Source organism: Podarcis raffonei, chromosome 17 (genome assembly GCF_027172205.1).
Source record: "Podarcis raffonei isolate rPodRaf1 chromosome 17, rPodRaf1.pri, whole genome shotgun sequence".
Classification (NCBI taxonomy): Eukaryota; Metazoa; Chordata; class Lepidosauria; order Squamata; family Lacertidae; genus Podarcis; species Podarcis raffonei.
In genome coordinates, this window is record NC_070618.1 from 1404421 (window position 1) to 1431791 (window position 27371).

The following is a 27371-nucleotide window of genomic DNA, read 5'->3' on the forward strand; positions in this document are numbered from 1 at the left end:
GGTGGCAGAATAACAGTCCACAGGACAGTGTTTTCTGAATTTCCAATGAAGATTAGCAGCTGAGATAAGGGTGTTTAAACAATCTGCTATATAAAATTATAGAGAGGGAAGACTCCGAATGTGATCACAGTGACTGCACTAGAAATAAGCGAACTTTCCTTTGAATAACTTGGAATTTCCCCCTGCCTCAGCTCAGATTAGGAATCAAGGTGGATAAAAGCCAACAGATGAATCTGTCCATCATTTTGACAAACCGCAGCAGTCCAAGATAGAAACTTTGACAGGTAAATATTCCATTTTCTTCCCAACAGCATAAGGAAAAGCTGCAAGTGGATTTCTCAAGATAGTAACTGCTATACAAGAAATAGTAGCTACTATTGCGCTGTTAAGTCAACAGGCCCAAGAACATTATTTAATTTTAATACATTAAACAAGACTGCAGGGCCTGATGCCTGAACAGTAGAATTCCATTACGTTTATAGTTTCAATAATAACACCAGTTTGCAGGGGACTGTTTGTTTATATTATATTTATATTATAAATATTGCTTCTTGGACTGAAACAAAGAAAACCTAAATATTAAAGCCCCAAACCCAGTAAGAAATTGTGTAGTCCCAAAAATAAATTTCACTGTTAATGCCAGCGGTAAGATTCTAGCTACAGTGGTGGCTAACAGGCTGAAGATGATTGAAAAAGATTAAGTAAGGGCAAACAGTAAAAGGATACTATCTAAAAGGCAATTAATATAACAGATAATTATAATAACAGCTTGATTCCTTCTATTATTTATTTTGTTGATGCTGGGTCTCAAAAGAAATTTGGAGATGGAAATGTGTCACTGGCTTGGGCATCCTAAATGATATTTAAAACACCTTCTGACAACCCCGTATATTCCAGTATAGGTCAACAGCACCATCTAGTGTATCTCACACTCTGAATGCCTGCAGATAACTCCTAAATAGACAAATATCCTGGGTTTTTATTGCCAGTCCGCATATCTGGTTTAAACCCTAGCTAGTCTGCACCAGCTAGTTGTTTTATAGTGGAAGTTCAGAACCATCGAGAAGGTGGAACCTGCCGCTAAATAAAGTAGTAGTAGTAGTAGTAGTAGTTATTTAGCACCATCAGAGATGGAGTTTGGTCTCAAATTCGCACAAATCTGTGGGGCACGACTTCAGTTCCATTGGCTCCTTGGGAAATTCCAATTCAGGTGGCCCAAGATAGATAGATAGACAGACAGATGATAGATAGATAGATAGATAGATAGATAGATAGATAGATGATAGATAGATAGATAGATAGATGATAGATAGATAGATAGATATCAACTCATACGAAATATCAAGGAGGTGTATAAAGGTAAAGGTAAAGGGACCCCTGACCATTAGGTCCAGTCATGGCCGACTCTGGGGTTGCGGCGCTCATCTCACTTTATTGGCCAAGAGAGCCGGCATACAGCTTCTGGGTCATGTGGCCAGCAGGACTAAGCCACTTCTGGCGAACCAGAGCAGCGCACGGAAATGCTGTTTCCCTTCCCGCTGGAGTGCTACCTATTTATCTACATGCACTTTGACGTGCTTTCGAACTGCTAGGTTGGCAGGAGCAGGGATCGAGCAATGGGAGCTCACCCCGTCGCGGGATTCGAACTGATGACCTTCTGATCAGCAAGTCCTAGGCTCTGTGGTTTAACCCACAGCACCACCCGCGTCCCAAGGAGGTGTATAGCAATATATAAAAGTACAATAAAAACATTGCAAAAAATTAATACAATGAATTGTCAAAGATGTTCTGTAAGGAATTATGAATTGTAGTGTATAAAATTAATCAAATGCAACTGGAAATGCTGGGAATTAATAATGACAAACAGTTAAACATAGAAATAAAAATATATTACGCAGGCAAACCAGGAGAATAATAGTATTAATCATTTGGGAATTTTGACATCACAGAATCTTATGGTTAATACACACAATGTGATGATTGTGGGGGGCGAACTATCACAAGGAAAATTGTAGTGGTTTGATGAAATGGTAACAAGCTGAATATTCACCCTAAAATAATATTTTTTGTTTTGATCTTTCCATTAGCAATTCCATCAGAAAATATTAAGAGTTTGCGACCTAATATTAATGCGCACAAGGTGCAATGGAAGAAATTTGGGAAGGGTGAGGAAATAAAAAAGATTTGTCAGAACACTGTTATAAATTTACATGCTATTAGAGCGAGATCATTAATTACCGAAAGACTGGTAAGAAGGTTCTAAAGTTAATTTAATAAACCCATTAATAAATGATACCTTAAGTTCTTTGTACTGTCAGTTTTTTTTTAATGTGTGTGTATTAAAGAGCTGGAAAAGTGCTGGCAACTTTAAAAATGCACCTCTCATTTGAGGTGTGCTTTTATGATACTCTAAAGTTCATATACAAAGCTGGCCGGTGAAAACACCAGTGCTCAGTGTGAGTCTTGCAATATCTTTTGCTAATAACCAGTCAGCCAGCCCTGCATGAGATTTGACATGAGGAATGTTTTATGCACTACTTCCCACTATATTTCTCTGCCAAGTATATGAGCCCTGGCTCTTCACATGTGTTATAAAACCAACAACACTTGCACTAGCTAGAGCCCTGCGTTCGTTCGTCAGCTCTGGTGCAAAATATATTGCTCGCCTAAGGCCAAAGATGGAGGAGAATTTCATTTGACCCACATTTTCTAAGCAAACTAACCTAATGTACACGTCCTGGCATTATACGCAGGTTGGAACACAATTATCCATCAGATTTCACACTTATCCAATTTTTGTGATACAGTTCTCAGCTCGAGATGCAGGCAAAAATGTACATTTTAGAATAAAATATTTTAGAAAGGAGTACATTGAATATGTATTTGGGAATGTAGCTTGTAATAAAATATTATTGAAACGTGTAATTTGTGATAAAATGCAAACTGAAGTATATACAGTGGTACCTAGGTTTTTGAACGTCTCTGTTGATGAATGTTTTGGTTTTCGAATGCTGTAAACCCGGAAATAAATGCTTCAGTTTTGGAACATGCTTTGGAAGTTGAACATGCCACGCAGCTTCCGTATTGAGGCTTCCATATTGAGTTTTTGGTTTTTGAACGTTTCGGAACTCGAATGACATTCCAGAACGGATTCTGTTTGAAAACTGAGGTACCACTGTATTTAGTTACAGAATTAAGCAGAAGTGGTTGGGGCGGTGTTATCCTGACACCAGTATCACTGCCACTTTTCTGGACGGGGTGGGGAAGAGGCAAGGTGCTGAGGGAAGGGGAGGGTTGTGGTTGTCAGGAGGATAGCGTTTTGAGTTCAGCTGAAGGAGAGTTGAGGGTTAGAATCATAGAGTTGCAAGGGACCCTGAGCATCATCCAATCAAACCCTCTGCAATGCAAGGATCACAAGAGGGTCCCCCATCCAATTTGAAACCATGCCGGACCTGCTTAGCTTTGCAGTTTTATTGTTGCACCTCCAGGGTTGGTTGGGTTGGAGTGGAGTCTGGAGTAGGTGGTAAAAGGTGTGAGAAATACATAATATAATAATAATTCATTGTGGGTGTGAAGCAGGGTTGGATAGTTTAAAACAGGATCGGTATTATATTAGCCATTGTTACCTTATGTAATAAAAAAAGGACCCTGGTCAGTTAAGTCCAGTCAAAGGCGTTGGGGTGGGGTTACGGCGCTCATCTCGCTTTGAGGCCGAGGAAGTCGGTATTTGTCCACAGACAGCTTTCTGGGTCATGTGACCAGCATGACTAAGCCGCTTCTGGCGCAACGGAACACCAACACCAGAGCAGCGCACGGAAACGCCGTTTACCTTCCCGCCAGAGCGGTACCTATTTATCTACTTGCACTGGCATGCTTCCGAATTGCTAGGTTGGCAGGAGCTGGGACAGAGCAACAGGAGCTCACCCTGTTGTGGGGATTCGAACCGCTGACCTTCTGATCGGCAAGCCCAAGAGTCTCAGTGGTTTAGACCACAGTGCCACCCGCATAATTACTTTATTTACGTAATAAAGTAACACATTAAGATAAAGAAAAGACTGAACCCATATGCTTATGTACACTAAGTAATCATAAAACGCTTGTTTCTTGTTTCATAAATTAATTGAATTATACCATACACCTATTATTTAGCTATGCTAGGGGTGGAGTACTCAGATAAATATTATCTGTGGTGGCAGTGGGGATAAAGGGGGATTACTGAAATACCCAGCAAAAACCCAGCTCAGAACTGTACGTCTTGTGATGAGGTGCCCCAGGGGAGTGTGCCAGAGCATCTCAGAGCAGGGGGTGGCACAACGACTGCAGATCTAGATGCTCTGCTTTAATATGATAGTTTATCTTTCCTTGTACAGCCATAGGTAGTTATCTGTCATGGAGTCTATGGGGATGGTACCTGAAAACTATCCATCATCCCTAGCAAACTGAACACAGAGTCAAGAACTCTGGGGTCATAAAATGAGCATTTATTGACTGCCACTAGTCAGGGTCCTTTAAAGGCTGAAACGTCTTTCTTTCCCCGCACTTCAACGGAAGGATCTTTCTCTTTCCGTCACGCTTGTGCACCTGACAGCCAGGTAAGCTTTTGACAGCATGTTGCTATGCTTGATATATCTGCCAGGTCTGTTATCACAGCAGCAAATATGCTTTCCAAGTAGCCCTGTAAATACGCAGCTATGGTAAACAACTCCGGGCCATCTGAGTCAAGTCAGGGCAAATTTGGTGATCATCAGCCCCTGATATGAGATCTCTGCTTCAAGCCTGGATGTCCTGTTCTGATATGATGCTTGATGAGTATATGAGCTAGGATGACTAAGATATTGCAGTATTGGAATACGCAGAAATGGACAGATTGATGGGGAGAATTAGGAACCAACGTGACCAGAGATTCTCCGAAGACCGGAAGAAATTTACAGAGTATATCAAAAATTTCTGTGATGAGCAAATAACGTTCGTTGGCTTTCAAGAAGCTCTGTGAAATTACTGTTAGAAATATTGTTTAAAAAATATGATGTGATTAAGAGTATTTGAGTGCAATATAATATTGGGAAATGTGAGACGAGGGAAGTTCTGGAAAAAAGGGTTTAAGTTAAAAATGGATGTATAATTTTGTAAAAATTTTTTTTTATGGAAAATCTAATAAAAAATATTTTTTTTTAAAAAAAAAGATATTGCAGTATTATGGGTCCCTTAAGTGAAAAAGTAGAGACATCACCTTGCCAACAGAGGTCCGCATAGTAAAAGCTATGGTTTTCCCAGTAGTGATGTATGGAAGTGAAAGCTGGACCACAAAGAAGGCTGATCACCAAAGAATGGATGCTTTTGAATTATGGTGCTGGAGGAGACTCTTAAGAGTCCCATGGACTGCAAGAAGATCCAACCTCTCCATTCTGAAGGAAATCAGCCCTGAGTGCTCACTGGAAGGACAGATCCTGAAGCTGAGGCTCCAAGACTTTGGCCACCTCATGAGAAGAGAAGACTCCCTGGAAAAGACCCTGATGCTGGGAAAGATGGAGGGCACAAGGAGAAGGGGACGACAGAGGACGAGATGGTGGGACAGTGTTCTCCAAGCTACCAACATAAGTTTGACCAAACTGCAGGAGGCAGTGGAAGACAGGAGTGCCTGGCGTGCTCTGGTCCAGGGGGTCACAAAGAGGCAGACACGACTAAACGACTGAACAACAACAAGTGAAAAAGTATAGTATAATTAAAGGCTCCAGGAAACTGGACCCCAGCAAAGAGTAGGGCAAAGGTGGCTGTCCAATAATAAGCCCTTCCAAACGCCTGCTTTTCATAATGAAGCTTTCAATGAAATCCAGCTTAAACACAAACGAATAAAATCAAGAACTGCAAACGTGACTACACTGAGGCTTTGGACTGGTAGTTTTTTCTAACATACGCAGATTCACCTGCTGTGACACGAGACATAGAAAGCAAAGTTTGGACATGAGTTGAGCAAATATAGAATTATATGTATGCAGCCCTCAGGTCCTTTGTATGGATGAAGTCTCTACTAAATTTTCTGGCCTATATGGGCTACACACTTCCGCCTGCAAGCTCTTTGCCTCTGTAAGTCTATTCCTGCAAAGGCTGATCAGGAAATGGGAAGGCAAGGAACAGCTGGCTTTCCCACTTTTTTATAACGAAGGCAAAATCACCTACAACAGTAGGCCCCAGCAGTAGCGTAGCCAGCCTGGGGGTGCACAGGGAGTCACAGGGGTCTGTAGGGTGGTCTGTTCTGTGTCACAGTGGCTGCTGTGCATTGGGGGTTCGGATTCTGGGTGACAGGGGAACTTGAGGGCAGCGACAGTGATTCTCCAAACAGCTCTTGTTTATTCACAGGCCAGAACAGAACTGAACTGAAGGGTTCAGCCAGCCTGCTTATATAGAGCTCCATCAGAACGCAACAGTAACCATTTTCTGTAACTATCCAATCACTGAACATTACTTTCAATCCCTTATTTGCATATGTGGACCTGAGTGAAAACTATCTACAGTATCCCCCTGCTGGCCCAGGGTGAGAACTTCAGTACATAACACTGGGTGTTTCGGGTGCTGCAGGGGGTGAAGCCACTTCCTGGCCCTGAAATCGGTGACTGCCCTAAAAAAAAGCTCAGCAACTTTGGTCTGCCCAGGCGCCGCCGGGGGTTGCTGCACCGCTGGCCCCTCAACCTATATGTCTGAACTTTTGAAGGTTTCTTTCCAGGGCTATGTCCCTCTTGACACCAGTTTTCAAACTCATTGCCCCCTGCCAAACAAACAAGGAGAGGGAATGAGATTTATATTTTCTCAGCCCCCAATGGTAAAGTCTGCCATTGCAAATATAAGTCGTGCTTATATTTCTTAAATTTGGCAGGCTTCATCCTTTCAGAAGCAGTGACCTTACCTACAGTTTGCATCTAATTCTGGCAGAAAATAAAAGCCAGAGATCTTTTTTTTTCTTTATTTTAGGAATAAATTTTAAAGTTCTCCTGTATGAAAACACCTGCATGAATCTTCCTGAAATCTGGCAGGCGTCATCAACTTTTAAGTGGCTCCTTTGCTTGCAAATTCCATCCACTTACATTAAAAGGATAAAATGTTATAGCAATTTTAAGAAACCTCATTATTCGGGGGCAAGCAAGAGCTTTGGATTTAGCAGATTAGATTCCGTCCTCCTGAATGAAGGAGAACGGATCCAAAACTTTTTATGCTTTTGAATGCTGCAGGTACACAAGAGCAGAAGGCCTCAAAGTGGGGTCATTCCTTCTTTCCATTGCCGCACAAACCCTGGGATTTGGCCCATGCCAAAATATAAGAAGTGATCCAAAGTCATAAAGTCAGCTTTTTGGCTGAGTGAGGATTTGAACCTCTGGCGCCTCCTCACTCCTGGTCAGGCAAATTTGGTCCTCTGCAGCAAAATGGCTCTTAATTGAATAAAGCAACATTGACACCGTGAGTCAGTTTAGCATGCTTTAAAACTGATCTTTAATTTAAGCATTTCCCAATAACGGCCCACCTAATTTTTTTAATCCAGCTGAGGGGACTTTGTCCACCATTGCTGGAGACTGTGATTCTCCGGGTGGTTCAGCCTAAGCACCCTGGGTTATTCAAAAAAGCAATAAGGCCTCCCCTGTAAATGGTTGTCTTGCGTGCTGCCATCATAAGTAGCAGGAGGTCATGTGGCTCTTAAAAGCCAGAGCCTCCTTCAGCAATTACAGCACAATTTTCCTGTTAAAATGTTGTCATCAACAATGACTTCGCAGCCCAATGAAGCATCTCTGATTAGATTTTCAGTGCTGTTACACATCAAGCCATTTCTTACAGTACAGTTTCCATACTAAGTACCAATTTTGCTATTCAGCATTTTTAACAACCGTGTTCTGCGGGGAAGATAGAACAAAGCTGTCAGCGGCGCGTCTGCTTCCAAATCTAGGCTGGAGGTTTTTTTACTGAGGGAGGCAGGAAGAGGTTCGCAAGATTGCTAAGCTTCTTGAAGATGGTGCTTAACCACAATTATTTCCAATGAGTACACTGGCTAACAAACTGAGCTAAAATATTGCTTGCAGTCTACATATAGGTTTAACACTAGGGAACAAAGAGGCAGGTATATCCCGTATGTATTATTTGCAAGCCAAGAACAAAACTCTACTTGCTGCTTGTGGTTTGTTTGGGGGAAAACAAAGCACAACTATTGGTTTGCACATAATGTGAAGCCTGCCTCAGGTTGATTCCCTGTCCCCTACGAGCTGAGGATGAGCCGAAGGAGGGTTTCCCAAACTTCCAGCTGTTTTTGGACTGCAACTCCCATCATCCCTAGCTAGGAGGAACAGTGGTCAGCGATGATGGGACTTGTAGTCCTAAAACAGCTGGACACCCAAGTTTGGGAAATCCTGGGTTGGAGTGGGGGAAGGAGCGAAGGGCACATAATTTCAGCGGTATGCACCAGCACACTGCTCATTCACCATAAACCGTAGTTTGCTCATAGACATCCAATGAAACTGAATGTTAGAAGATTAAAAGGACCGTCGCGGGGATTCGAACCACCAACTTTCTGGTCGGCAAGTCCTAGGCTCTGTGGTTTAACCCACAGCGCCACCCACAACCCTTGTTAGAAGATTAAGGCAGATAAAAGAAAGTACTCTTTCACGCAGTGCATCATCAAATTATGGAAGTCGCTCCCTAGGAGGCAGTGATGAGACCAATTTGGATGGCTGCCAAAGAGGATGATGATAATAATGATGATAATGATGATAATGATGATGATGATAATAATAATAATAATAATAATAATAATAATAATAATAATAATAATTTATTTGTACCCCGCCCATCTGCTGGGTTTCCCCAGCCACTCTGGGCGGTTTCCAACAAAACACTAAAATACAATAACCTATTAAACATTAAAAGCTTCCCTAAACAGGGCTGCCTTCAGATGTCTTCTAAAAGTTTGGTAGTTATTTTTCTCTTTGACATCTGGTGGGAGGGCGTTCCACAGGATGGGCGCCACCACCAAGAAGGCCCTCTGCCTGGTTCCCTGTAACTTGGCTTCTCGCAGCAAGGGAACCGCCAGAAGGCCCTCGGTGCTGGACCTCAGTGTCTGGGCAGAAGGATGGAGTTGGAGATGCTCCTTCAGGTACACTGGACCAAACAGATTTTTATTCATGATGTAATGAGATAACTTTTTAATGCAAGGTACAGCTCCACATAATGCTGTAACAAACATAGATCATCAGGTAATAAAGGGCACCCCTGCCATTTGCTGCAGCTGACGATGTTTAGAGACCTGTGCTTTTAATTTTACATTCACTGCTAATTTTTCTAAACAGCCACACGCACCATCTGTTAGCCATTCTTAAATGATGAGATTCAGGCTGTGTTTCATTGTGAAAAGTCATTTTACACAAATTTGAATGTGTACTTAACGATGTATTGTAAAGTATTCCTTAGAGAATTTCTTCCTTCGCTGTGACAAAATATATCAATATTTGAGCGCACTGCTTTACGGCATTGTTTTATCAGATTGTTTTATCTCTAAGCAAGTGGTGCTCTAAATTTGTGTGGGCAGCCTCACGCGCCTGTTTGAAGAGGAAATTATAAGGGAAGGGGTCGCAGAGCTCAATGGCAGACCCCATACTTTGCATGCTTCAGTCCAAAGTTCAATACCACCTATCACGAGTGACAGCGCTAGAAAAATCTGACCTCCTGGGACGTACAAGAAATGCCTCCAGAAGCTCGGGGTAATTGGCTTTGATAAGGTCACTCAGACTGAGCCAGTGTGGTGTAGTGGTTAAGAGCGGTAGACTCGTAATATGGTGAACCGGGTTCGATTCCCTGCTCCTCCACCTGCAGCTGCTGGGTGACCTTGGGCCAGTCACACTTCTCTGAAGTCTCTCAGCCCCACTCACCCCATAGAGTGTTTGTTTTGGGGAGGAAGGGAAAGGAGAATGTTAGCCGCTTTGAGACTCCTTTGGGTAGTGATAAAGTGGGATATCAAATCCAAACTCTTCTTCTTCAGACCTATTTGAGACTATGTTATACAGGCGATGACCATTTTGCATGCGTTTGATTGGAACGTGACCACCAATGCGCACACCATTTTCAGGCCCAGAAGGGCACAGAAGGGAGCGGGGTCAGAAGGCAACTGCCGTGCATATGGGGAGTTGCCTGCATCTCAATAAGTGAATGTTTGTTTTGTGTGTTCTTTATTTTTAGTGAATATGGTAGATAGAGGGATTAAATGTCTCCAGTCAAAGCAGGACAAACTGGGGTACACAGTACTGGGCCTCAGCAAACAATACTGCCCAATGCAAATACATTTGGGAGATTGCAGACGCACGTATGTCACCACTCTGGGCTCCCAGACAGCCAATTTATTGAGCATTCGTCCTGACTCACTTGCACAGAATTCAGGGAGGTTAGAATATGTGCAGTCTTTGTTAATTCTGATTTGCTTATAAAACAATGAACTTTCATCCCAATTTGCTTGCATGGTATTTAAAAGGCTTCCTGTTAATTATCCATCTATCCCATACTTTTGTTGTTGTTGTTTAGTCGTTCAGTCATGTCCGACTCTTCGTGACCCCCTGGACCAGAGCACACCAGGCACTCCTGTCTCCCACTGCCTCCCGCAGTTTGGTCAAACGCATGTTCGTAGCTTTGAGAACACGGTCCCACCATCTCGTCCTCTGTCGTCCCCTTCTCCTTGTGCCCTCCATCTTTCCCAACATCAGGGTATTTTCCAGGGAGTCTTCCCTTCTCATGAGGTGCCCAAAGTCTTGGAGCCCCAGCTTCAGGATCTGCCCTTCCAGTGAGCACTCAGGGCTGATTTCCTTCAGAATGGAATCCCATACTTTACAGTGCATTTCTCCATCAGTTCCCTAACCACAAAAAGTCTGGGTTTTTTTTAAGGTGTATTTGTTGCACCAGGTCAACAGAGCACTTTATCCACTTTAATAGTGCAACCCTAAATTTGTGGTATGCATTTGAATCTCTCCTGCAAAATGAGGAGAGCCTGGAGGTGACCTTATTCAGTTAGCACTTGGACAGCCTACAATGGCCTTGCCTCTATGACAAATGATTAGTTCAGAACCCTGGAAAATCCCCGGAAAATCCCCATCCCGAACGGTATAATAGACCTCAGCAAGGACCCCTGAATTCATCAAACGAAGCTTCTCTACGAAAGACAAAGAGACTTTAAACCCCAGAATCCCTTCAAATCCCATAAAAGTGAAGATGTAAAGGTCAGTGGATGAGTACATGAGGCGTGTATCTGGAAAGGTTTATGTACAAGACAAAACTCAAAGGGGCAATGTTTATCAGTCTTGACAATCAAGTTACAGCTCTGAACAATTTATTTCACAGTGACTTGCTGAAGTCAATGGCATTGTTCTGCAGCAAGTGATGCGATGATCTAGCCTCACCAAATCCATCAACCATCTAGACAGTAATTCTGGAGGACCTCTTCAAAAAGAGGGCTGTTCTCTGACAGCACTATGAAATAGGGGACTGTCCTATATACAGGGTGAGGCCCCGTGGATAGAGTACACATGTTCCACGGGGCCTCTTTTAAAAGACTCACCCTGTATATAAATGCATGGCCACCCAACTTTAGATCAAGAAGACCAAGAGGAAAAGGACCACCGCTCGGCAGTAGAGCATTGCTGCGTATGCAGAAGGTCCGAAATTCAACCCCCAGCCTCTCAAAGTAGCATTGGGAGAGAACCCTGTCTGAAATCACGTATAGTCTCTGCCAGTCAGTGTAGAAAATATGGAGACAGATGCACCAACGGATGGATGTGGTATAAGGCAGGCAGCTTCCTATGTTCTTACTGCTAGTCAACTGCCTCTGCCTCATTTTGGGGCCTTACACTGGTGGTTATGGCTGGCAAGGATATAAATGGTAATAGGGACACGGGTGGCGCTGTGGGTTAAACCACAGAGCCTAGGACTTGCTGATCAAAAGGTTGTCGGTTCGAATCCCCATGACGGGGTGAGCTCCCGTTGCTCGGTCCCTGCTCCTGCCAACCTAGCAGTTCGAAAGCACCTCAAAGTGCAAGTAGATAAATAGGTACCGCTCTGGCGGGAGGTAAACAGCATTTCCGTGCTCTGCTCTGGTTCACCAGAAGCGGCTTAGTCCTGCTGGCCACATGACCCAGAAGCTGTACTCCGCCTCCCTCGGCCAATAAAGCGAGATGAGCGCCGCAACCCCAGAGTCAGCCACGACTGGACCTAATGGTCAGGGGTCTCTTTACCTTTAGTGTCTCGCCCAACTACACATCAGCAGAGCCTGGAGGGGAGATAGCTTCACCTGCTACTAACCCCCCCTAAAAGCATGGATCCAGCAGAGTCCAGACTGCACTCTGAAATAGCTTTCTCTTTAGAAGAGGCAAATTTATAGTGAAACAAGCACACCTGTGGTCAAATTTTCAAAAACAGAAGAGGTTAGTTCTTAGAAATAGACAAAGCAAAGCCTCAAACTGTTCAACGCATGCACGCACAAACACATATTTGAAGATGGCTGTCATATCTCCTCTCAGTCTCCTCTTTTCCAAGGGCTGTGGAAAATAAGCTTGCTTCCTTTTGCTCTGGAAGGTAGGACTCGAACCAATGGCTTCAAGATACAAGAAAGGAGATTCCAACTAAACATCAGGAAGAACTTTCTGACAGTATGAGCTGTTCGACAGCGAAACAGTCTCCCTCAGGAAGTTGTGGAGTCTCCTTCCTTGGGTGTTTTTAAGCAGAGATTGGATGGCCATCTGTCATGGATGGGGTTGGACTAGATGACCCCTGGGACCCTTCCAACTCTACAATTCTATGATTCATTATTATTAATAATAATAATGGGGAATATTATTATTCACCAGAGTGGGAAACCCAGCCAGATGGGTGGGGTAAAAATAATAAAATAATAATAATAATAATAATAATAATAATAATAATAATAATAATAATAATAATAATTTATATACCGCCCTATACCCGGAGGTCTCAGGGCGGTTCACAGTTCTCCATGTTGACACTTCTTACAAGCCTCCATGTCAAGAACAGTCCATTTATCCCTACTCTCTGCTTCCTGTTCTTTAGCCAATTGTCGATTTCATAAAAATTGCCACATTTCCCATGACTGCAAGGTTTATTTGGGAGTTAAGGAGAAACTCTGTCAAAAGCATTTTTGGAAGTCCAAATACTGTGCTTCAAACGTATTGCATAAAACTGTTGTGATTCCTGTTAACATGGCCAGAACTTGCCTGGCCCCTTCTGGTGCACCAGAGTTGGGGCTGTTGCTGAACTGCGACTCCCATCATCTCTGGACATTGGCAATGCCAGCTGGGCATAATGGGAGTTGTGGTTCAGGAACATCAGGAGGGCCAAAGGTATCCTCTGTGATAAATCGTAAGGGTCTAGGAAAGGGCCTTGGATGTTTGCAAGGAAGCTCCTAGATTGCCAGGGAATATGCTTCCCTTCTGATGCACAGAGAGCCTTGCAGGCTTCCAGTAATTTAGAGGGACCAGTAGACCCACACGCTCACTTGACTGGCAGCAGACAGCAAGGCTGTGTGTGTGTTTTCAGGGACAAAGAATCTTTGTAACTTTCAAAATAACACATTCTTGAGAAAGGATTCTGAGTAATCTGCTCTGGGAGTTCTGCTGGATCATATTCTCTGTCACTGAAGAATTTTTTTTTTTTTAAAAAATGAAATACACGCTGCAATTTGCATATCTCAATAAATTATCTTTTGGAGGGTATCAGTTTAGCGTCTTAGCCTCTCATCATTTTCTCCCAGTCACATTTGCCATTCTGTGAGCAACCAGGATTGTGTTTCCTCAGGGGGAAGCTGATCCTAGAAGGAGAAATCCCAAGGGACAAAACTGAAGCAAAACCAAAATGATGTTTAATTTAACAGTTTGAAGGGAGGAGGGTGTGAAACTCGTCAATGGACAGCGTTGTGCCATAGCTGGTTGCAAACCTTATTAATGTGTTTCCACCACAGTGCGAAGGGAGAAGAATTGCAAGAAAGGGAGGCACTTGAAAAAACAATTTTCCAAAAACAATGTCTGGCACCCAAAATAATTAAGAACTGTATCTCTGGGGGGAATTGTTCTTACTGTTTTTTCAGGTTGTTTTTTTTTTTTTTACTCTTTCCCTTTCCCTTCAAAAACTTTAATAATAAGAAGAGGTGGCTGCGGTTTGCTTTGCAGTGCCCAATTTCTCTTAAAAGCGGTGCTGTTCAATTACCTGTCTGTTTGCTGGCTCGGAAGTCCAGGGAAAGGAAAAGCAAGCTTCTATTTAATGCCTTTAAATGTTCTTCTGCCCACGAGTATGCAGCAATAAAGCTTTATTGAATTCTGATTCCCTGTTACCCTGAACATCATTCACTTTTATTGATATGCAAGCCCATCCATGCTCCTGTCAGCAACAGAAATAATTTCACATAACAAAATTGCCTTTTCTTTTGGCACTATGGCAGCAAGAAAAACCAGCAATGTTGATATGCAAAAGACTTATGCAGACCAGTTCACTCCTTCCCACACACTGGGGGGAACCCGGCTGTGATCCCCGTGAAGGCAAAGAGGATGTAAATAAATTCACCAGCCAGTCTGAGAGGAAATGAACTGCCAAAGAAGCAAGATGCCAATACCAGTGTCAGGATCTGGAGTCAGGGGCAGGTAAGCAATAAAACACCTGGTGTCAGTGAAGTTATTTCTTCTGGTGTACTGTACTTACAATTGTTCAAACCCCCGCAGTATCAGAATATGCTACAGCATTCTGCAAGCCTGAAATCGATATGAGCCCCGTAACCCCATAGTCGCCTTTGACTGGACTTAACCATCCAGGGGTCCTTTACCTTACAGCTGTGGGTTAAACCACAGAGCCTAGAGCTTGCCAATCAGAAGGCTGGCGGTTCGAATCCCCGTGACGGGGTGAGCTCCCGTTGCTCAGTCCCTGCTCCTGCCAACCTAGCAGTTCAAAAGCACATCAAAGTGCAAGTAGATAAATAGGTACTGCTCCAGCGGGAAGCTAAACAGCATTTCCTGCACTGCTCTGGTTTCACCAGAAGCGGCTTAGTCCTGCTGGCCACATGACCTGGAAGCTGTACGCCAGCTCCCTCAGCCAGTAAAGCGAGATGAGCGCCGCAACCCCAGAGTCGGTCACAACTGGACCTAATGGTCAGGGGTCCTTTTACATTTACGTACAGCATTCTTGCATTAGAAAAGGTGGCAAATCTCTTCTTCGGTCCTATGAACACTGAATTCAGCATGAGGTCAACTGTGCAAATGCAGGCAATATTCACTGGGAATGTTATCTTCTCCCTCTAGAACAGGAGTGTTCAACTTTTTCAGGCCTGCGACATTTCCTCCTGCATAAACAAAGGTTCACTTTCAAGAGTTGGTGGAGGGGACTGGCTACAAAGCAGGGATAGGGGAAGTCCCTGCCTTCAATCTGACCACTTATCAGATTCTGGCACAGGCTTTTTGCTCTCCGCTTCCGCCCTCCACGCCTCCCAGCTCATGTGCAATACAGGGATAATGATGATGCCAATTCATGTTTAAGGATTAATCCCATAATGTACATGAAGCACTTTAAGCACCTAAACACACTCCTGTTATTATCGTTATCATTATGATTGTTTCCTTTCCGACGAATGTTTCCTGTCACATCATGCCCGTGACCTTTCTCGTCTGGAGGCGATTGTCTGTGTGGATCACTGCCTGATGGGATTATCTGGGATTTATACAGATGCTTATGAAAGGTTGGATAACCTTGCAGCCCTACCAGTGCTAATTAAAGCTGATTAAGTGTCAACACTATTCTAATCACGATATGGAAGACAGAAGGGACAGGGACTCTGCCTAGAGAGTTTATTGTCGAAGTCTTACAGGAACAAGCCGAAGTGCTGAAGCCATCTTGGGATGATGAACGAGCACAGTGACTATTCATGAGGACACCTTACAAACTTGTGGCAAGATTGATGTTCACCTCCTCCTGGCTCATTCCCTCTGCGCAACGGTACGAGTGAAGCAATGAGTTTTGATTTCACATCGCTCCATGAAATGCCAGAGTCATGCTAGCCTAATGCTCAGCGATGGGGGATAATTTCAGAGCAGAGAAGTTCAGGCCTTGAAGAGAAAAGATGAGGGAGCAATGAGAAAACTGCAAGCCCAGTACAAGTAAGTATGGGAAGGATGTTGTTGTTGTTGTTGTTTAGTCGTTTAGTCGTGTCCGACTCTTCGTGACCCCATGGACCAGAGAACGCCAGGCACCTCTGTCCTCCACTGCCTCCCGCAGTTTGGTCAAACTCATGCTGGTAACCTCGAAAACACTATCCAACCATCTCGTCCTCTGTCGCCCCCTTCTCCTTGTGCCCTCCATCTTTCCCAACATCAGGGTCTTCTCCAGGGAGTCTTCTCTTCTCATGAGGTGGCCAAAGTCTTGGAGCCTCAGTTTCAGGATCTGTCCTTCCAGTGAGCACTCAGGGCTGATTTCCTTCAGAATGGAGAGGTTTGATCTTCTTGCAGTCCATGGGACTCTCAAGAGTCTCCTCCAGCACCAGAATTCAAAAGCATCCATTCTTCGGCGATCAGCCTTCTTTATGGTCCAGCTCTCACTTCCATACATCACTACTGGGAAAACCATAGCTTTAACTATACGAACCTTTGTTGGCAAGGTGATGTCTCTACTTCTCAAGATGCTGTCTAGGCCTGTCATTGCCCTTCTCCCAAGAAGCAGGCGTCTTTTAATTTCGTGACTGCTGTCACCATCTGCAGTGATCATGGAGCCCAAGAAAGTAAAATCTCTCACTGCCTCCATTTCTTCCCCTTCTATTTGCCAGGAGGTGATGGGACCAGTGGCCATGATCTTCGTTTTTTTGATGTTGAGCTTCAGACCATATTTTGCGCTCTCCTCTTTCACCCTCATTAAAAGGTTCTTTAATTCCTCCTCTGAGAGTTTATTTATTTTTATTTTTTAAAAATGCTTTCTATGTACAGTAAGCCCCCGACTTCAAACTCTAGCATCTGTAGTTGGAGGGTCTTCAATGGCAAGGCTGAAAAAGAGCTCCGCTTCAGATTGGCATGATAAATGCTCCTCCACAGCATCACAAAGAGAAACAGAAACAGCACAACCAGCTGCCATGCCTAGCAGAAGATCCAGGGTAGTGTTATAGATCAAGTGTCAGATCAAGACTGGAGATCCAGGTTGACATCTGATTGGAGGGCATTCCACAGGGCAGGTGCTTCGTGAAATGGCAGCAGAGCAACTGTCCCAATTTGCCGCTGTTGGGGCATACACCACTTTTACAGAGAATACAGAGCAACTGGAAGATATTTTCACCTGACATAAAAACATCCCTTAACGTACCACCGGAGGGATTTGGGTTAAAAAGGTAAAGGGACCCCTGACCATTAGGTCCAGTTGTGACCGACTCTGGGGTTGCGGCGCTCATCTCGCTTTACTGGCCAAGGGAGCCGGCGTACAGCTTCCGGGTCATGTGGCCAGCAGGACTAAGCCGCTTCTGGTGAACCAGAGCAGAGCACGGAAATGCTGTTTACCTCCCGCCAGAGCGGTACCTATTTATCTACTTGCACTTTGACGTGCTTTCGAACTGCTAGGTTGGCAGGAGCAGGGACCGAGCAACGGGAGCTCACCCCATCGCAGGGATTCGAACCGCCGACCTTCTGATCAGCAAGCCTTAGGCTCTGTGGTTTAACCCACATAGGACCAATTTCCTCGGAATAAACATGGAGCTTAAACCTGACAGCAACCTATAATGTCTCTCCAGAAGGAGCTGGTTTCACAGGGTGCAGAACCACTCCGGATATTATCTATGCATTAAGGCGCTCCTGATTCCCCTACTCTGCTGCTTCTAAGATAGCCTTCATTCATTCTCCTATGAAGAGGAGGAGTGGTATTTGCTATTGATGCAGCCTATTCTGTTTCCTTCCTAATGCTCATTAGCTTTCTGCCCCCACTCCCAGAAAAGTCATTGCTTTAAATTCAGCACAGAGAACAAGTCAGGTTTCTGTCTTCCTTGCCCCAGCTTAGAGGACACTGTCCCAGGTCTACTGTTCTCTCATTCTCACCAAGGCCATCATTTCCAGATAGCAGTTTTTGTGGCAACAAGTCATCTGCACTTTCCAGTCATGCAAAGAAAGAGATTCTTAAAATACTTGGCCAGAGCCTTTAACTTTATAACAAGACTGGTTCGGCTCCTTCAGCACTCTCTTTCCCCACCAAATCTCATTTTGCATATATAAAATCACAGAGGGAACCCTAAAGATAACCCCCTCACTAATCCTATAACAATATATTTTGAAAGCCCCTTGGTGATGGTGCCTGTTTCTGCTCTCTCAGCCGTAGTGGAAGTTTGCAGGCTGTAGGACTGAGGGGGGAAAGGATTTGGGTCAGGGAAGTATATTCTGATTTCCATTTCCTTAATTAATTGATAAAATACCAAGTTGAACAAAACAAAGGTGCCCACTTTCACTTTTTATTTGGTTTTTAAAATAGCTTCTGGAATGAGGGAAGGGGGTTGAAACTAATGTAACATTTTGTGGTAACGACTCTGGTCTTATCCCATATGCTGAAAATCCTAGGCTAAAGACAAGCTCAGAGGCAACCTTCTCATGGATATGATCTTTATGATTACTTAACAGTTATTTTGGCTTAAGAATTCTATGCAATGCATTCACTGACCGAACCAAATACTGTTATTGCTGTGCCTTAGCTGTAAAATGTAAACACCATCCTCTGGTAAAAATACAATTATAATGCATTATCATATGCATTTGACTGGCCTCATTTCTTGCTTGTAGCTCAGTTGACTATGGATTGCACTTGTCCACTGCTGCCCAGCTGCCCATGTCTTTGGGCTGCCAGACTCCACCCCTAGCCCCCTACCTACTGAAGTACAAGTGTCCCTATATTCACGTTTGAAATCTTGGAAAGCCCCAGCCTGGTGGAACGCTCTCCCACAAGAGACCAGGGCCCTGAGGGATTTGACATCTTTCCGCAGAGCCTGCAAAATGGGGTTGTTCCGCCAGGCCTGTGGGCCAGATGCAGTTTGACTTACCGTACTTTCCTTTGTATAAACCAAGCCCAAAGGAGGCCCCCAACCTGCTCACAGGTCCTTGTATGATCAGTGGAAACAGTTGGTCCTGGCAATTATTAACCACTCTCAATTGCCACCTGCCCGGATTTTAACTTGTCTGAATTAATTTTAAGATGTATTTTAATTAATTGATGTCTGTTTTTATGCATATTGTGTTGTTTTTATGATGTTAGCCGCTTTGAGCCCAGCCTCGGCCGAGGAGGGTGGGATACAAATAATAATAATAATAATAATAATAATAATAATAATAATAATAATAATTAGAGAGCCAGTTCTCACACACTTCTTTACGGAAATCCCAGATGTGATGCAGCACATGTGCCTCCTTTCATACCTTAAATGTCTGCAATTGATCCCTACACACAAAAGGTGATGGAAGGACTGCCCTGGAAACATTTAAAATACTTAAAACTGAAAAGCAAGACAAAAATGACAAATACACAAATGCATTCTGCATCCTGACATACACACAGTTGGAGCTGCTCAGTGTTCAGATCTCTCTTTTATGCAGTAGGCTCAAAATTCAGTGGTTAAGACCACCTGCCCTGCACACAGGGTGTGATTTGAGGCGCCTGTGGTTGGTTTTACAATCAAACACCATCTATGTTTTGGGAAATAAACAAACGTGGTTCAGCCTCTGGCCTCCCTGATCAAAAAGGATCTCGGGTCCAAAAGTCACCTGAGACCCTCATGAGTCACTTCCAGGCAGAGAAGATAACACGTGGTCTTTCACTAATGAACTCATGTATGTGTCCCCTCTCTGCACAGGTGAACCATCTAAAAGGCATCTCTTCATCCTTGCAGTGCTAACTGTAGAGAGAAGCCCCTGGTAAAGTAAATTATTACTTGCTACAGCACTCTTTCTTTTTTTTCTTTTTTTAGTGTTACTGTTTTTTTCAGCAGGAGTGTAAAAAGCTTTGCCTACTTTTTTGAAAATCAAACAGTATGATACTTTTTTTTTAAACAACTTGACATTGTTCTAGTCCAGCGATATTCCAATACGCAGATACAGCAATGATTCCGAAGCTGAATTTTAGCACTGAAAAGAGCTTGAAGAAATGCCATTGGTGTAGAAAGGTACAATTCAGTAAGAAAACGGACATGGCCTGTTTTCTCATCGACACACTTTCCATTTCTGTTCCAAAAATGCAAGGAGGTGCTCTACTTAAGCATAATTATGAAACGTCAATAACACAAACCACCACAGTCAGGTAACATGCACCTACAATGTTAATACTGCTTAGCATTTATATAACATTTTGTGTGTGGGAGGGGGCATTCAAATTACTTTTCATAAGAATTTGAGCAAAGCCATGGTGAATCAGACCAAATACTCATCTGGGACAGCATCTCATTCCCCACAGTGGGAATGATATGATATGTTTTATGGGAAGCACACAAACGAAAAGCACAAAGGAAGAAAAACTTCTGTCATTGTTTACTTCTTCCCCAAACTGCTTTGAACCCTGGAGGTTAAATACAGCCTCTTTAGCAATAGCTTTGGGCAAATGGATCCAACACGGACATGTTTAATGGCGTCTTAAGCCTATCTAAGCCATTGCCATTACCACATCTTGCAACATGAGGTCTTATCAATGAAAACCACCATGGTATTATTTTGGAAATGGGGCTGTGTAAGGCAGAGTGGGAGCGGCTTTCCTGGGGCCAGCTATTGGCAAAAGCAGGATTCAGATTAGGAACTTCCTTACCCAGTGGAAATAGGTAAAATAGCACACCAATTCTCCTACAGGACGACAAAGTAATTTTACAATCCCTTGGGGGAAACATCTGTACAGTCAAAAATTCTCATTCATGCACAGAAAGAAAAATAATGATAAGAACGTGGTATACATACTGTAAGGGACACATTCATATTGCACTTCTAGATATTTGTATGTTCCTGGACAAGGGTCAGGAAACACATCTGGACCTGCCACCACAGCACACTGCGTCCGGTTGCTGCACCTGAAAGAGAAAGAAGCAAAGTAAAAGCAGGAACACAATGAAGGGAAATATTTATATTGTTTAAATAAACATCCAATGTGCTGCAATTGTGATTATGATTATTGGTGGAGTGGAGAACCTCAGGTCCAGGAGATGAATGCAGTCCTTCTGGGCTTCCTAGACCATTTCCTCTTTCCTATGCTTCGTTATCCAGACCAGACCCCTCACTGGCTCTGCTCCAGTGGCTGGAGGACACCAGACTTGGACAATACCTCTTGCTTGGGTGGATGTGTGAGCGGGTTGGTGTGGGGGACTCCCTGGTCCTGAATGGGGTAACTGTGCCCCTGAAGGACCAGGTGCGCAGTCTGGGAGTCATTTGGACTCACAGCTGTCCATGGAGGCGCAGGTTAATTCTGTGTCCAGGGCAGCTGTCTACCAGCTCCATCTGGTACGCAGGCTGAGACCCTACCTGCCCGCGGACTGTCTCACCAGAGTGGTGCATGCTCTGGTTATCTCCCGCTTGGACTACTGCAATGTGCTCTACATGGGGTTACCTTTGAAGGTGACCTAGAAACTGCAATTAATCCAGAATGTGGCAGCTATACTGGTGACTGGGAGTGGCTGCCGGGACCACATAACACTGGTCCTGAGAGATCTGCATTGGCTCCCAGTACGTTTCCGAGCACGATTCAAAGTGTTGGTGCTGACCTTGAAAGCCCTAAACAGCCTCGGTCCAGTATACCTGAAGGAGCGTCTCCACCCCCATCGTTCAGCCGGGACACTGAGGTCCAGCTCCGAGGGCCTTCTGGTGGTTCCCTCATTGTGAGAATGTGAGGTTACAGGGAACCAGACAGAGGGCCTTCTGGAAGACTCACACCTGTTTTGCACCACTCATTTTTGACCTCTCACATGACCAGCCACTGGTATGGTGCAGGATGTGACCCTTGGGCTGAAAAAGTCACTAAACTATTGCCACTAAAACCCATGCTTCTGCCTTGAACACATCCAGTGGCCTTAGGCAAGTCATCATCTCTCACATTCATTACAGGAGTGTTTCCCAAACACTAGACAACATTAGACCAGTGGACCAATGACCTGCCTCAATAGAGGGCAGCTTCAAGTGGAACTTTGGGAAGGAAAAGGTTAATGTATCCAGTAGTACCTAAGGACACTGATTTACTAGTTTCCCAGAAACACAGTTTGCTAGTAAATTATAGGTAAATGATTAGAAAATAATTGCACACTCCTCTGGAAGGTGAGAGTCGTTTTTGCAAAAGGTCATGCATCCCAATGCTTAGTTTAGCTCCTTGCCTCATTTTTTTAAATATATATTTTAGGGTGATGTAAATCTAAATGTTTTTGAAGAAGACTGCAATCCGGAGAGACTGAGACGGAGGCTGTTTCTGCACTTTGGGATTTGAGCATGTGTGGGTTGCTGTTTTCTTGTGTGCATTTCTGCACCTCCATCCACACAAGAGCACTTGTATGCCTCCCAAATCAATCTTTCCATCCACACACACTGGTTGGTGGAATATATTCAGAGTGTGTGTTGTCCCCAGCTAGTACTTCCCCTTAGTAACACTTTAAGTTCTGGAAACCTGAGGTCCATTGTGAGCATGTGTGCAGGTATTTTTAAAAAAATGTTTTTATTTTACTTTTTAATACAAGTTTTGCAACGCACTAGGTTTACACAAAGTGAGCCATAAAATAATTTCTTAAGATGTGTGTGACATTCCAAGCCAGGAAAGTTGACGTCCCTTTTGAGCAGGGGTCAGCAAACTTTTTCAGGAGGGTGGCGGTCCACTGTCCCTCAGACCTTGTGGGGGGCTGGACTATATTTTTTTGGGGGAAATGAACCAATGCCCCACAAATAACCCAGAGATGCATTTTAAATAAAAGCACACACTCTACTCAAGTAAAAACACCAGGCAGGCCCCACAAATAACCCAGAGATACATTTTAAATGAAAGGACACATTCTACTAATGTAAAAGAACGCTGATTCCTGGACCGTCCGCTGGCCGGATTTAGAAGGCAATTGGGCCGGATCCGGCCCCCGGGCCTTAGTTTGCCTCCACATGCTTTTGAGTGTATCAGCAGCTCTTTGTTACCTGCCTGAGTGTGTTTAGTTTTTAATTGGAAGACAAGTTTTCTTATATACCAGATTCACACAAAAGAGCAGGCAACAGACATATATGTCGCTCCAACCAGGCAAGGATTCTTAATTGATCCTGTGAAACACTGTTGCACCTTTTATGTTAATAAAACCCAGCCACACAACGCGCAACCACACATTCACAGGTATAATGCATTTCATATTGGATTTTCTTCCCACATCAGATTATCCCCATGGATCAGGAAAAATATGAATTTAGTGGTAGTGAGGGAAGTGTGGCTAACACTTGGATGAGCGGGACGTTGTGTGGATACACACACACACACACACACACACACACAATAGTGACACAAGCAGCTTGAAATCCTCATTAACCTTCAGGGCAGCTGAGCCTTGAGAAAGTTAGAAAGTCAAGTTTGATCTCTACAGCTATCTTGGGGTGCTGGTATTGGCGCTGGAGATTATATGGGGCCAATGGCTTTTGGCTGGAATGCTTAATGTGTTAAACCTGCAAATGCGCATAAATGTTAAGAAACAGCATAACCACCCACTGCCTCCTTCCAAGCACATGGAAATGCCACGCCCCTTGCCGCTCAAAATGCAGTAAAAGTAGGAATACGTTCATTTATGTCATGCGTGGAACTTATACCAGGAACATCTGCATAATGCCAAGAGCATGCAAAAAAACTGGAATGGCATTTTGCATAATATATGCACATTTAAGACTAGAGAATCTGGCTCAAAAAAATCAAAATCCAACAAGACAAGTAGAGCTGTGAAGACTTTTCTCAAGTGGAATGTAAAAATATCAATCTGCTGTCAAAACTGTAGCTGGCTGATTGTTTTAATGAGAGCAGGATTTATAGGCTGCTGAACAGAAATATTCTTCAGCTTCGTCACTGAAAAGCAATCCTCCCCAAAAGCTGTAGGAAGCCAGAGATATAATTAAAACCTGTCAATAAACCAACTGCATTCAGCATGTGGCAGGACTTTCCTATACAAGCATTGCAGAATCCAGATAATTGCTTCACAGCGTAGGCCAGAAAGCCATTAATTTCATATTCAGAAAGATCCATAAATACAATAAATAATAGAGCTTTCCTAATGAAGAAAATAGCAGATTATTTGGATTTCCATCTTTGATTACATCTTTAACCCTCGGGTCCATGAAAAGAAAAACATTACAGTTCTGTTTAAGGAATTCCTTCTTCTGAAGCATTAACATTGAAGCATATCTGCTATTAGACAGCACATCAGTGGAAGCAAACATGGTGAATAAACTGAAATTATTATATTGTAGTTTGTGATGTTCTCTGTTTAGGCCAGGGATCACCAGCTGTTTTGGACCAGTGGGCACATCATGAATTTTGAGAGCGCGCTGTGGGTATCAGTCACAAAATGGCTGCCATGGTGGAGGGGCATGGCAAAACACAAAATGGCTGTCATGGAGGGCATGACATAACACAACATTAGCTTACTTACTTATTCAAACCTTTATTAGGCATTATACAAATAAAACGATAAAAGAGAAAGTAACATATAAAAGCCTTGAGATATATACAGAAAGGCAGCAGTTGGCTACATACATATATATATATATACATATAAAATCAGTGGTTTTCCTTGCTAACCCGCTCCTTGGAGGGCTACTACCAAAAACTCGGCTACCCCCGCCGTTACCCTTTGGTCAACGTCGGATAGGCAGAATCCCACACATTCACCTTGTTGGGGCTCCAGACCACCCAAAAGAGGGGACAGCACGCGTTGACGGAGCGTACTGTACAATGGGCACTGAAAGAGAATGTGCTCTACCGTGTCCGGGACATTCATAGAACATCTGCAGAATCTCTTGTTTCTGGGGATGTTTTGATATCTTCCCCTGACAAATGCTGAGGGAAAAACATTCAAACGGGCCAGCATAAAGGCCCTACGTTGGGCTGGAATTATTAATTTGGTGACGTAATTGGCTCTGCTATCTAAGATATTTAAATCATAGAATATGGGCGAACAAATTTTGTTTACAGCTGCCATAATATTTTGCCTCTCGACATCCTTTAGTCTAGTTAGGATATTATGGAAAATGTATTGCTCATTAGAATTGTACAGGGGCTCCAGCTCGATGCCTAAAGATTCAATCTTTTTTTCGAGGTACTGATACCATCTTGATTTGTAGGAGTCTTTGAGCAAATCAGCGAGCAGACTTGATGGAGGGCAGCGAAAATGGCAGCGTAACCAGTACTTTATTGAGGTGGACCAGGCCCAATATTCCATTGTGTGTATGCCTATTTCTGCACACATTGTTTCATATTTGATCACAGCTGGGAGTCCAAGAATACGTCTCAGAAAGCTGGAGTGAATCTTTTTTAAATCACTATTATATGCTTGGACCCATAGCGGGATTCCATAGAATATCTGGGATTGCACTTTTGTTTGGAATATCTGATTGGCCGCAGGAATAAATTGATTGCCTTTCTGATAATAAAAACGGGCAACAGCTGATGAGGTGCACTTTGCCTGTTTTATGGCATTTGTGCGATGATTTGCCCACCCTAAATTGCTCTGGAATAAGATTCCCAGATACCTATAGATTTTCACTTGTTGGATTTCCTGCCCTCTTATTTTCCATTTCTCTAATTTCCAACCATTCGAGAAGACCAAAATTTTTGTCTTCTCATAATTTATAGAGAGCTTGTTACATTCGCAGTAAAGGATCAGAGAAGATATAAGACGTTTCAGACCCAAGCTCGTTAATGATAGTAGAACAGCATCGTCTGCGTATAATAACAGAGAAACTGGTTTCTGATTAAGTTTAGGGGCATGTGATTCTATTTTTTGAAGGTGATCTGGCAAGTCTGATAAAAATAAATTAAATAGGAAGGGGGCAAGAATACACCCTTGTTTTACCCCTTTCGAGTTTGGGATGTCTGGTGAGAGGTGACCTTTGGTGTTAAGTTTGACTTGACAGATATTGGAAGAGTATAAATTTTTTATTAGGATCAATAAGCGCTGATCAATTTTTAATTCTGTGAGTTTCCTCCACAGCTTTGGGCGGTCAATTGAATCAAATGCACCACGAAAATCTACAAAAGCAGCATATATCTTAGATTGCCTTTGAGATCTGTATTTTTCAACCAAGTGCATAAGTATAAGGCAGTGGTCTAATGTAGAGCAACCTTTGGAGAAACCTATTTGTTCTTTCCCTGGTAAATTTAAATTTTTCATCCAGGTAAGGAGTTTAGATAAAAGGTGCTTAGCGTAGATTTTCCCTATCACTGATAATAGGCTTATCGGTCTATAATTCCTTGGTTCTTTTGGGTCGCCATTTTTAAAGATTGGGATAATTATTGATCTTAACCATATCTCAGGTATGATCCCATATTTATCTATGAGAGTAAACAATTGAGCTAAGGGTTCTGCCCACCAATCTATATAGGTCTTGAATAATTCTATTGGTAGACCGTCTGGCCCAGGAGATTTCCCCGATTTGAAATTTTTAACTATCTCTCTAATTTCCTCTTCTTCTACCCTTGGCCACTCCTGGAGTTTATTGATTTTATTTTTAGTGGTTTCATTTCCTTTAAGCTCACTGTGTAGATTGTTAAATACCGATGTAAAATATTGGGACCATTTGGATTCTGCAATTGGTGGTAGAGTTAGTTGATTTTCGGCTTTCAATCCTCCGTACACTAGGTTCCAGAACGCTTTGTTATTTTTACTCTGAATTGAGTCGAGTAATTGTAGCCATTTTTGGGTTGCATATTTCTGTTTCTTTTCGGCCAGAATGTAATGATATTTTCTTTTTTCATCAAGATAAGAGGGTTCTAGTTTAGTACGATTATTTTTAAATGTTTGGCGCAGTTTTCTTTTTAGCTGGAAACATTCATCGTCAAACCAAGGGCTAGCGCTATGTTTAAGTACCCAAACTTTAGGTGGAGTACTAAGTTCTACGAACATTTGGAAGATTTCATTATAAATTTTCGGAATATCGCTGTAGGAATTAGTAGTCTTTAAGTTGGATAATACTTGTTTTCTCAGGTTGGCTGTAAGTTTTTGCCCCACTACTGCACTCATTTCCTGGGACCATTTTAATTGGGTCATTTGTTTGTATTGAGAGGGTTCTATAATATTGTGCTTGGTTATTTTGGTTTCGTCCTTTAAGTTAATAGACAACAATAATGGCTGATGGTCGCTTTCAGTACGCGTTCCA

General features: G+C 43.1%; 1 protein-coding gene across 1 annotated transcript in view; it reads right to left on the reverse strand.

The window, feature by feature from the left end:
- ADGRL3 (adhesion G protein-coupled receptor L3) overlaps positions 1-27371 on the reverse strand; it is a 505316-nt gene that overhangs the window by 196468 nt on the left and 281477 nt on the right. The window contains exon 5 of the mRNA XM_053370359.1: positions 20961-21070. Coding sequence (XP_053226334.1) covers positions 20961-21070 — 110 coding nt within the window. The remainder of the gene's footprint in view (positions 1-20960; positions 21071-27371) is intronic.